Source organism: Natator depressus, chromosome 8 (assembly GCF_965152275.1).
Source record: "Natator depressus isolate rNatDep1 chromosome 8, rNatDep2.hap1, whole genome shotgun sequence".
Lineage (NCBI taxonomy): Eukaryota > Metazoa > Chordata > Testudines > Cheloniidae > Natator > Natator depressus.
The window spans coordinates 2,064,924-2,075,960 of record NC_134241.1 but is presented as its reverse complement, the minus strand read 5'-3'; the positions used below and the strand labels follow the sequence as shown (position 1 = coordinate 2,075,960).

General features: G+C 46.6%; 1 protein-coding gene across 1 annotated transcript; it reads right to left on the bottom strand.

Moving 5' to 3' along the window:
* Positions 1-1,005: 1,005 nt before the first annotated feature.
* Positions 1,006-8,549, bottom strand: LOC141992706 (serine protease inhibitor Kazal-type 6-like). Its single transcript, XM_074962039.1, has 7 exons — positions 8,351-8,549; positions 7,790-7,812; positions 4,936-5,060; positions 4,579-4,624; positions 3,214-3,341; positions 3,023-3,068; positions 1,006-1,201 (listed from the first exon to the last, which is right to left on the bottom strand). The coding sequence occupies exons 1-7, from the start codon at positions 8,406-8,408 to the stop codon at positions 1,193-1,195; spliced, it is 435 nt and encodes a 144-aa protein (XP_074818140.1). The 5' UTR covers positions 8,409-8,549; the 3' UTR covers positions 1,006-1,192.
* Positions 8,550-11,037: the final 2,488 nt, after the last annotated feature.

Sequence of the window (11,037 nt, the reverse complement as noted above, 5' to 3'; positions counted from 1 at the left end):
CATTGTAAGACACAGGCATTGGTTAAGCAAAGAGCCTGGCCCAAGGTCTATGGGCTAGAGTTAACCCCCCACAAGCCGGAGGCAGGGGGGAAACTACAGTTTGAGTAACAGTTTATATCACAGGTGCTGACTTTACAATGTGCGAGAGGTGCTGACCCCTGGCTCTGCCCTAGGTCTGGCCCCACTCCACCTCCTCCCCCAAGGCCCCACCCCCACCCCACCTCTTCCCGCCCAGTTCCACCCCCTCCCCCGAGCGTGCTGCGTCCTCGATCCCCCCACCTAAGAGCCTCCTGCGCACTGTGAAACCGCGGGTGTCAGGCGCTGGGAGGAGGAGCTGATAGTGGGGCTGCAGGTGGGTGCTCAGCATCCAGCCCCAGAGCACCCACGGAGTGGGCGCCTATGGTTTATATCAGTGGTTCTCAAACTTTTATACTGGTGACCCCTTTCACACAACAAGCCTCTGAGTGCGACTCCCTCCCCCCGCCCCCATACATTACAAAATATGTAATTATGTATTTAAAATATGTAACACTAGTATAAATGCTGGCGGCGAAGTGGGGTTTGGGGGTGGAGGCGGACAGCTCAAGACCCCCCCACCTAATAGCCTCACGACCCCCTGTTTGAGAACCCCTGGTTTGTATCAAAGCAGAAAGCGAGTTGCTATAATGTTGCAAAATTGAATAATAAACTCCAGTAAGGGGGCCAGCTAGTGCATGTTACCGGCGTTACACGCTGTGGTCTCGTAGACAGACTCCGATTCCGAGGCCCGAAGGGACCACCGCGATCGCACATTGCAGACCACGGGGCCTCCCCCACCCACTCCTGTCATAGCCCCGAACCTCTGGATGAGTGACTGACGTGCTCCCTTGCGACTCATTTCCCTTCCCCCCACGTGTTCACATTACTAATCATCTTTATTACGGTCGGATGGTACCTAAGGGCCAGGACCCTGGAGGCCATAACGCCTTGCCCAAAGAACAAACTGAGGCAAAGAATGCTGCTGAGTTTACTTTATTGATCAAGCCAACAGAGGGACTGAGAAGCCCCGGTGAGCTGCCGGAATCTGGGGTGAAGGGAGAAGGTATCTCATTGCAGGGCTTTGCTGGCGGAAAGTGCAAGCGAAAGGGCCACTATCAGCTCGGCACCACTGGGGATTCAGCATTCCCCATACTGCCTGAGGTGAAGTTTTCTGTTACTTAGCCTGGAGAGATGAGAGAGAGAGAGAGAGAGATTGATTAGCAACGAGTAGCCCTGGAGGAATAGCCTCCCCCCTTACTCTGCTAGCCAGCTAAAATACAGAGCACTTCTTTGATGCTTGGTCCCTTTTCCTTGCTGCTTGTGACAGTCATTTTGTGCCAGCCAGTGAGAGGAGTTTGGAAAGGGACCGATAACTTTTGAATGCTTCTGCTAAAAGCCCAGTTTAAACCTCTACAGGTGAGGGACCCAGGGGGACTGTGGGCCAGTAACTGGGGATCTGAACTGAATTCTAAGGGAAGCAGAAGAGAAATGAGACTCCTCTGGGCTAAGCAGCTGCAGTGTTTGTCTCGGCTAGGGGATTATGTAGAATGTAGGTGGTCCTGAAGAAAGAGAACCAGGTTTCAAGAGGGCGCTAGATTTGTGAGGGGCGATGGGGGTGCTCTGGGATGCCAGCAGAGTTGGGTGGCTGCAGGACAAACATCAGCATGCTGTCATGCCCAAACAAACAACAGGAAGTATTTTTTCACACAACACACAGTCAACCTGTGGAACTCCTCGCCAGAGGATGTTGTGAAGGCCAAGACTATTACATGGTATAAAAAGAATTAGATAAATTCACAGAGGATAGATCCATCAATGGCTGTTATCCAGGATGGGCAGGGATGGTGTCCCTTTCCTCTGTTTGCCAGAAGCTGGGAACAGGTGACAGGGGATGGATCACTTGATGATCACCTGTTCTGTTCATTCCCTTTGGGGCACCTGGCATTGGCCACTGTTGGAAGACAGGATACTGGGCTAGATGGACCTTTGGTCTGACCCATATGGCTGTTCTTATGTCATGTAACACTGACTGGCCTGTCAGGGTTTTTATTAAAGTTCTCAGAGTGGTAGCTGTGTATCTGTATCAGCAAGAACAACGAGGAGTCCTTGTGGCACCTTAGAGACTAACAAATGTATTTGGGCATAAGCTTTGGTGGGCTAAAACCCACTTCATCAGATGCATTGAGTGGAAAATACGGTAGGTAGATATATTTACACAGTACATGAAAAGATGGGAGTTGCCTAGAACTGACCCCCCACGTGGTAAGGCAACTCCCATCTTTTCATGTACTGTGTAAATATTTAATATTTATAGTATCCTAGTGCCCAAAGACCCGTCTCAGGATCAGGGCTCTGTTGTGCTAGGCATTATATAAACAGGCACTGGCTCTGCCTTGAAGAGCTTGAACTCTGATGTCATGCAACATGAGGAAAGTGGAGAAGAGAAACAAAGGCATACATTACGTAAATAGCTACTTTCCCCAGCTGCCCCTAAGCCTGGCCATTGTCCATGGGCCAGTTCCTGGTTGGGGTTGGTATGCAGCAGAAGAGGGTCTTGAAAAAGGAGGAAGAGGCCTTGCAAATCAGACTGGCGAAGACAGAGGAATTATTGCTCATTGCTAATCAATGCCTCTGATAATAATTGACTCGCCAGCTTTCTTTGTTCAGGAGGGGGGTGAGACAACAGCCATGGCAAAGCCCATTTTCCCAGTTAGTGGAGGAGACGATACCAGCAGATCCCAGAGTTTGTGGGTTTGGAGTTTTTCTGCACGCCGAGGTGTGTGTTAGAGTGCTGTGTTAACGTTACCCCATCACATTTGACAGCTCTGGGCTACTCTTAACACGTGTCTCCTATCATATTCCCAGTCTTGTCGCCCAAGTGCCTTGAAAACGATATCAGCACAACACAGATATTTTCCTTCAGGTTGGCCATGCTGACGCACTGAATTGAATGTATGCCATATATACGTATAAACAGTTAATAAGGCTGATGTCTGGGCTTTACCTGGGGACACTCTCCGTCATTGTTCTGGTCAACGTCGGCTCCATTCCTTAGGGAAGAAAGCAAGATTAGGGTGGATGAACACAGGGCAGCCTGTCAAGAATTAGATCACCGCATCGCACTCTGGGAACCAACACGATGATCGAAATGTCTGTACATCTCTGTGATGGCCCAGCAGCTCTTGTGGAACTTACGCGACAGTAGAGCAAAAAGCACATTTGTTGCCATAGGTAACGCCGTCAGTGCCACAGATTGGGCTGTACTCCAGCGTGCAGGCCGCTTCCTGACCTGTGGGTGTTTTCATGTAGCCAGTGCAGTCAACCTGCAACAGTCACAAGGCAACACAAGGTTCAGTCTATAACCCTCCCTCTCCTTCTTCTAGGGATCGGATTGTAACTGACTTGCTGTCTCTCTCCCCGTCTGCCGGGAGGAGGTAAAAGAAGAGGAGAACAAGGCCAATTGTAGGAAGCAGAAAAGGCTGCATGAAAGGCAAAGCTGAGGTCAGTGGTGCTAATATCACGTGCAAGATACAATCCCAAGTAATAAGGTGTACAGTTCTGGAGGGAACATAATGTACCATTCAAGGCAAAAATTACTGAAATTCCACGTTGGGATTTTTTGTTCCGATTGACATTTTGTTTCAATGTTTATATTCTGTTATATGTTAGAATAAAATAGAAAATCAAACCTCAAATTGAAACAAAATATTTTAACTGACCTGAAACAATGTTGTGGGTATTTTGGAAAATTTTATTTTATGGGAAATTTCTAAATTTGTTTTCATTCCAGTTTGGAACAAAAACAAATTTCAAAACTGCAGAATTTCCTGCAAAATGGAAATTTTTGTTGCTCCCAGCTCAGTTGCTAGTGCATTTGTAACACCGACAGACCCCAGTCATTGGTGGGCAGGATCGAACCGAACATTAAAACATAAGAATGGCCCTATGGGTCAGACCAAAGGTCCATCTAGCCCAGTATCCTGTCTATTGACAGTGGCCAGTGCCAGATGCCCCAGAGGGAATGAACAGAACAGGGAATCATCAAGTGATCCATCCCCTGTCCCCCATTCCCGGCTTCTGGCAAACAGAGGCTAGGGACACCATCCCTGCCCATCCTGGCTAATAGTCATTAATGGACCTATCCTCCCTGAATTTATCTAGTTCTTTTTTGAACCCTGTTATGGTCTTGGCCTTCACAACATCCTCCGGCAAGGAGTTCCACAGGTTGACTGTGCACTGTGTGAAGAAATACTTCCTTTTGTTTGTTTTAAACCTGCTGCCTATTAATTTAAACCTGCTGCCTATTAATTTAACTTGGGACCTTTGGAGCTAAATGCATAAGCCTCTACTGCATGAGCTAAAAGCCACGTGGCCCTTAGCTAAGGCAGAAGCAGACTCATTAATCTCTAAGTGGTCTTGGTGGCACTAGAGGGGACAGAGCACCACACCCAGGAGGTGTGTGGGTTACACATTCATACTGTCTCTATTGTGAGGACATGCCATTGCTAATGTATCAGGAAGTAGGTTATAACAATGAACAGAGCAGATATTTGGCTGTACCTGAACACATCTTCCATCATGCTTTTTGACAATCTTGTTGCCACGTCTTGAGAGAGAAAGAGAGAAGAGTATGTGGAGAGAGGTTAGTTTGTGAGCACTTTGCAGGAATCTCACTCATTACATCTCTTCAGTTCTATGATGCTGATACAATTAACTAAACTCCTTTAAATCAGATAGCTCCCAAGCGATCTCTGGTTGGACTGATCTCTGATCAGTGAATACCAGACTCACAAAGATGAGTCGCAGAATCACATCAAGCCATCTCGTCCGTCCCCAGCCCAGTGGTGCTTATACTGCGGGCTTTTCTGTGCTGCTTTGCTGCTTTGGTTAATCAGAAGAAGTTACTTAAGAACTTACAGGATTTCTCTGCAGAACAAACACTCATTGGGGTAAGTGACGCCATCACTGCCACAGACTGGGTCAGCCATCCTGGGACAAGGAACTTCTCTACTGGGAAGCGCTGCGTAGAGACTGCAAAGAGGCTGCAAAAGAGAGTGTCATTTGGGTGTGACCTTTACTACAACATTACACCTGATAGCTCTGTGCTTCTCTGCGTATCCACTTTGCCTTGTGGTCCTCCCCCACCTGTACCCCACTCTTTGCATGTGCCATCCCCTTGTAGTTCCTTTAACAGAGACTTTATAGGACATACTAGAATGTTTCCCCCCATCCTGAATGGGAGGGGAAGGGGTCGTAATCATCCTAGGTTCCTTTAGATCTCCTGCTCTGGAGGGGAAGGAGAGCTCACCAGAGCTGGGTGAATAATGATTTTTTTTTCTTGGTTTGTTGGTAATTTCAAAAAGTTATATATACGTGAAAAGGGGGGATGGGTTGCAGAGGAAGCTTCACAGAGCTCTTATACCTGTGTACAGTTTCCGTTTGGACCAAACTCCCAAATCTTCAAAATTTTTGGAAAATGGAAAAGGGAACTAAACCTTTTGTTTTGATTTTTAAGCATTTTAAAACATTTTTGATTTTTTCAAACTACAATTAGAGGGAAATCTGAAGCGAAAAGCCATTTCAAGTTGAAAATATTTTGCTCAAAAAATGTGGAAATGAAATGTTCTGATTTTTTTCTGATTTTTTAAAATGAAAAATTCAACAAAAGGGACTCAAGGTCATTGGACGGTTGTGTCCTGAATCTGCATTTTTTTAGCAAAAAACATTTCAGTTGAAAAATGTTGCCAAGCTCGAAGTTCAGCCTGGAACATGTTCTCTGTGTTGTCTTTACGCTGACACTGGTCGCCTGCTGGGAGACAATAAAGATTGAGCCTCAAAAGATAGGCTAGGATTTCAAACCTCAATTTCCTGCCATATCCTTCAAAGACATTATTGTTTTGAATTTCTGTATCGTTGTGGGCCAGGATTGTATGTAACGTCTCTCGGGGGGATGTGACAGATGTAAGTCCTGGGAGTTCAAAAGACTGTATGGAAAATAGGCCGGACAAGGATGGATTTTTGGGACAATAAGTGTGAAGTGGATTTCCTGGGGAATCCCCAGGGAGACATTAGTGCAAATTCCCCAGCTCTGGTTATGCAAAAATGCAGCCTTCTGAAATGATGCCCTGAGGAGAGGGTCATTGTCTGCTGATTACCTGTTACAGAAGGCCAGGATCAAAGACCCTAGCTGTATAAAGAAAGGGCTGATCTGCCCAGTCTGGGTGATGGTTCTGGATCTCAAATGGATGAATGCATAACCATGGGGAAAACCCAGTCGTGGATTTTGAAGGACTAAAACCTACCAGAGCCCCAAATTAAAGCTGGGAGGTGACCAAGGAACTGCCTATGCCTCTGTCGGATTTGGGAGAAAACGTCCTTAGGCTCTTTTGAAAATTACCTATGTGACAGGGTCAGGCCAGATGGCTACAGGAGATTGTTAGAAGGCCAATATATTAGTCCCAGATTAAGTAGACCCCTTTCCCCTGGGTAAGGTAACAGGGTCAGTTCCAGAACAAGCAGGAACTTGCTGGAACCAATTAAGGCAGGCAGGCTAATTAGGACACCTGGTGCCAATTAAGAAGAAACTGCTAGAATCAGTTAGGACAGGCTGGCTAATCTGGGCACCTGAATTTAAAAAGGAGCTCACTTCAGTTTGTGGTGTGCCTGTGAGGAGCTGAGAGCCAGAGGCACTGGGAGCTGACAGTGAGAACGTGGACTGTTGGAGGACTGAGGAGTATAAGCGTTATCAGACACCAGGAGGAAGGTCCTGTGGTGAGGATAAAGAAGGTGTTGGGAGGAGGCCATGGGGAAGTAGCCCAGGGAGTTATAGCTGTCACACAGCTGTTCCAGGAGGCACTCTAGAGAGCTGCAGGCCACAGGGCCCTGTGCGTTCCACCAGAGGGGAAGGTCTCTGGGCTGTTCCCCGACCCACATGGTGGATCAGCAGAGACTATGGGGATTGTTTTCCTTCCTTTTCCCCATGCTGGCTGGTGATGAGGTTATCTGAGTAAAACAGCAGATCTGAGCCGTGAAAGTGGCCAGACTGAGGGCTGCCGTGAATCTCTGAGGCGAGCAAATCTGCCAATAAGAGCAGGACCCACGAAGGTGGCGGAGGAACTTTGTCACACCACCCGTAGATCTGTGTAGGTTTTTATAATGGTGCCCACCATCCTCATGCAGCAAATATTCTCACATAGCCAAAACATTCAGGTAGAATGTAGTCTGCTGGTGGAAAATGAGAGACTAGAAAATGAGGTGATTTTCTTGGAATCAGTCAATTTTATGAACTATTCACTGAAGTCCCTTAATTATATTCAGATGGCTGAAATTTTGTGTAGCTTTTAAAACAAAAGGCAAGGGATACTTGATCACATGTGACACTATGATGCAATTGTGTTTGAACTAAAAAGCACATGGAGTATATTAAATTAACAAGGGGCCTTGACAAATGCATTATGGGTTAAATTGACCCCTCTGCACTAGGGCTTAAGTGGGCTTTAAGTGGTACATTGGCCTTGCATTGGCCCTCTATGCTGGGGTAAATTTCACCCTATATTATTAGTAGTTATTGTTTGTTTTTTATCAGTTGCACCATGTGGAAACAATGGATCCAAATCCCAGGGATCCATTGTCTCAATTCTACGGCAAGGGAGTCATTTCACTTTTTGAGGCACCTCTATTCTTTCATTGGTGTTTAGTGGTTTTCCGTATGTGCCTATCTGTGATGGACCTAGGGATCAGGGGAAAATGACAAAGAAGATCTGAAACTCACCTGACCTTCCCCAGTGGCGACACCTGGAACAAAAAACAGAGACAAAAATGATAAAAACAAAGCAGTATCTTTGATAAACATCCATTAGGAAACATTAATCCTAAAGAATAACCAAATATACACTCTTATCCCAGGAAACCAACTGTTCCTTCTTGTATTGATGGCCACAGCTAATATTATATCTCCTCTGAGTAAACATCAGATAATGTTCCACAGTTGGAATTTTTTGATTGTTTAATAAAAACAGAGTTTTTGGTTGCTCCTTAATGATGAAGTGCAATGTGAACTTCGCCTCTGCAACCCACAAGTCCTGGTAACATCCTATAGGTTCAAATAGGACTTAGGTGGTACAGAGGCCTTGCAGGAGCTCTCTGCACAGGAATGAATTTCATCCAAAGAGAAATCCCATACCAACCCACTGGCTTGGAACTGTTCTTGGCACAAACCCTAGCTCAGTGTCACCTCTTTAAGGATGTGCATACATCACTGACTTCTTGGCTTCAAGAGGGCTAGAGATATCTGCCAAAGGGCGTTACACAGTCTACAACAAAATCAGCTCACCGGAAAAATAGCTGAAAAGTGCCAGACCGAGCAGCCCAAAGACACCTCTTATCTTCATGGTGGAGGTGACGGGTGAGTGGGAGTCAAGTCTGTAGCCGCTCTGCTGAGTAGATGATGTTTCTCAGATTCCACTGCCAGAGCTCACAGAGATATAATGTGTGTGTCTCCCCAACCTTGACTGTGAAATCACCACCCTAACATCACTGTTGGCTCTGGAAGCCAGCTGGTTTTTATTGAGGCTTGTACTGAGCTGTAAAGAACATTTTCTTATCAGCGAGATGCCCAGGAGAATGCAATAAACACACAGGCTGCACCCAGCTTGTTAACAAAGAGGCTTGCTGTACAGTGGGTCCTTTGTTTTTCCTGGACAATGAGCACATTGTGTATGCAGTGGAACCTATGAAATTGGAGGGAGGAATCTGGTAATGTGGATGGACCACGCCATTAAGTTGTTACATTGAATGCTATTCAGATTGCGTACTGCATTACATATGTTGTAAGATATTCTAGGGTGCAACAGCTTTTGAATCAGTTATTTGGGGTGACGAATATAGGGCTTACATGAGACTTTAAAGGGGCCTGAAGCTGGGCCTTTACAGATTACCCACGCATTCTACGGACACTTAGGGAGGTGTGAGGACTTGCCATACTGTCCTTCCCCATCGTCTCCAGGGTTTTCTTGCCGTGCTAGGTTTCTCACTGACAGATGGTCAGCTAGGACCTCAGCTGAAAGTCTGGGTTTGGAAACAATGGGTAAAGGTTAACATATGTTTGGTGGGGTGAATTCTGTGCCAAAGAATATGCAAGTTTCTAATCATCAGAGGAGTGAAGTTCTGGAACAGCCTCCCAAGGAGAACAGTGGGGGCAAAACTCTCAAACTTGTTTCAAGACTGAATTTGAGAAGTTTATGGAGGGGATGGTATACTGAGGTTGCCTACAATGGCATATGACCCGTCCACAACTGCTATTAGCAAATACAGTAGAACCCAATTATCCAACCCTCCATTATCCGTCTCTCTGTATTAACCAAACAACCAGGACTCCGGGTCCAGAAGCGGCCAATCTCTCCTGTGGCCACTAGATGGCGCTTCAGCCTTGTACTTTCCCATTCTCTGGATTATTCAAATTTTTGATTATCCTATCTAGCCCCAATCCAAATAGATAGGATAATTGGGGTTCTGCTGTATCTCCAACAGCTTGAGATGGGACAATAGATGGGGAGGGCTCTGAGCTACTACAGAGAATTCTTTCCCAGGGGTCTGGCTAATGGGTCACCCCCACATGCTCAGGGTTTAACTGATCGCCGTATTTGGGGTTGGGAAGGCATTCTTCCCCACATCAGATTGGCAGAGACCCTGGGAGGTTTTGCCTTCCTCTGCACTGTGGGGCATAAGTCACTTGCTGGTTGGAGCTAGATTTTCTGTCACATCAGGTCCTTAAATTATGATTTGAGGATGTTAGTAAGGCAGCCAGAGGTTGTGGATCCATTGCAGAACTGGGTGGGTAAGGTTCTGTGGCCTGCGATGTGTGGCCTTAAAGTCTCTGAGACAAGTATAGGCTTCATTAAAGCATTATAGATGAGGGTAGGGCCCTTGCAATAGAATGAGCCATAATTAAACGCCACATGTACTGCCATGAAGACTGAAAAGCAAATATAGACACTGCATAAAAGAGGCCCTTTGTGCTAGGGAAGTAATGTAAGCAAAGGAGGGGCAGTACAGCCTGTTTCGTCTTTAGAGACCACATCCCACCTGCATATGGGCAGGGAGTGAATTAAAGGGAACCTGAGTTTTTAAATAGAAAATCAGAAACATCTTTCTTTGTATCCTGGGAGACGCTGCTGACTCTAGGCCTAGGTGGGCAGGCTGTCGTTGCTGGCTGCTGAGGGTGTGTCCCACGGCAATCCGAGAGGTGACTGCAGCGTGGGTAGGCATACGCACATGAGTTTGACCCATTGCTAATAATGACAGCTTAGATGTGGCAGGACAAGCTTCAACACGGACTAGCAATGTGGGTACGTACCTAGGGTCCCGGGTGGGCTTGTGCAGCCCATGCTAAAGACCGTGGTGCGTTCTATCCTGCTACTTTTAGCCGTGCTAGCAGGGCTATGTCGACACCTCAGTCTGCAGTGCAGACATACCCTGAAAGGGCAGGATGATTTTAGCTACCGGGTAAAGACTGCAGGCTTTGACTCTCTGGCTCCAGCGAGAGTTTTGCCTGAGTCAGAAACAAGGAACCTCTTCTGGGTTTGGTCCTTTTATCTGTAGTTTTGTTGGAAATATCACTCTCTGGCATAATCCCTCCTGAGCTCGCTGGAAAGGACACACATTCATGAAACAAGAAGGCAAAAAATAATCATAAAGGAAGTTTTATGATGTTTATTTTTGAGGCTTAGACACTTCATGCGAGGCTGACCCCGGCCCAATAAGACCCCAGTGTTTCAGGGTGGGAAGTATATTGTATTGCGATTGCATCTGCACAGACAATCAAGCCAAGCGCGCTAGTCTGAGTGCCTAAACCACTCAGCAGTTGAGGGACGGGCATTGTGCAAGTCTATGAGAGAGCCAGGCAGCCCATGCCAGTGGGCGGAGCCTGCAGGGTGTTGGGTAGCAAAGGGTCCTGTTACAACATCCCAACAGGGTGAGCCAACTCCTGTTTGGGGAATAAATCCAGGCAGGAGAAATTCC

Excerpts from the sequence above, each read along its gene's own strand:
- LOC141992706 (XM_074962039.1), bottom strand. The coding sequence starts at position 8,408 with ATGAAGATAAGAGGTGTCTTTGGGCTGCTCGGTCTGGCACTTTTCAGC. Across the intron at positions 5,061-7,789 it reads TCGCCACTGGGGAAGGTCAG|CCTCTTTGCAGTCTCTACGC; the intron begins GTGAGTTTCAGA and ends TCTCTTTTGCAG. Across the intron at positions 3,069-3,213 it reads GCTTTTTGCTCTACTGTCGC|GAATGGAGCCGACGTTGACC; the intron begins GTAAGTTCCACA and ends TTCTTCCCTAAG.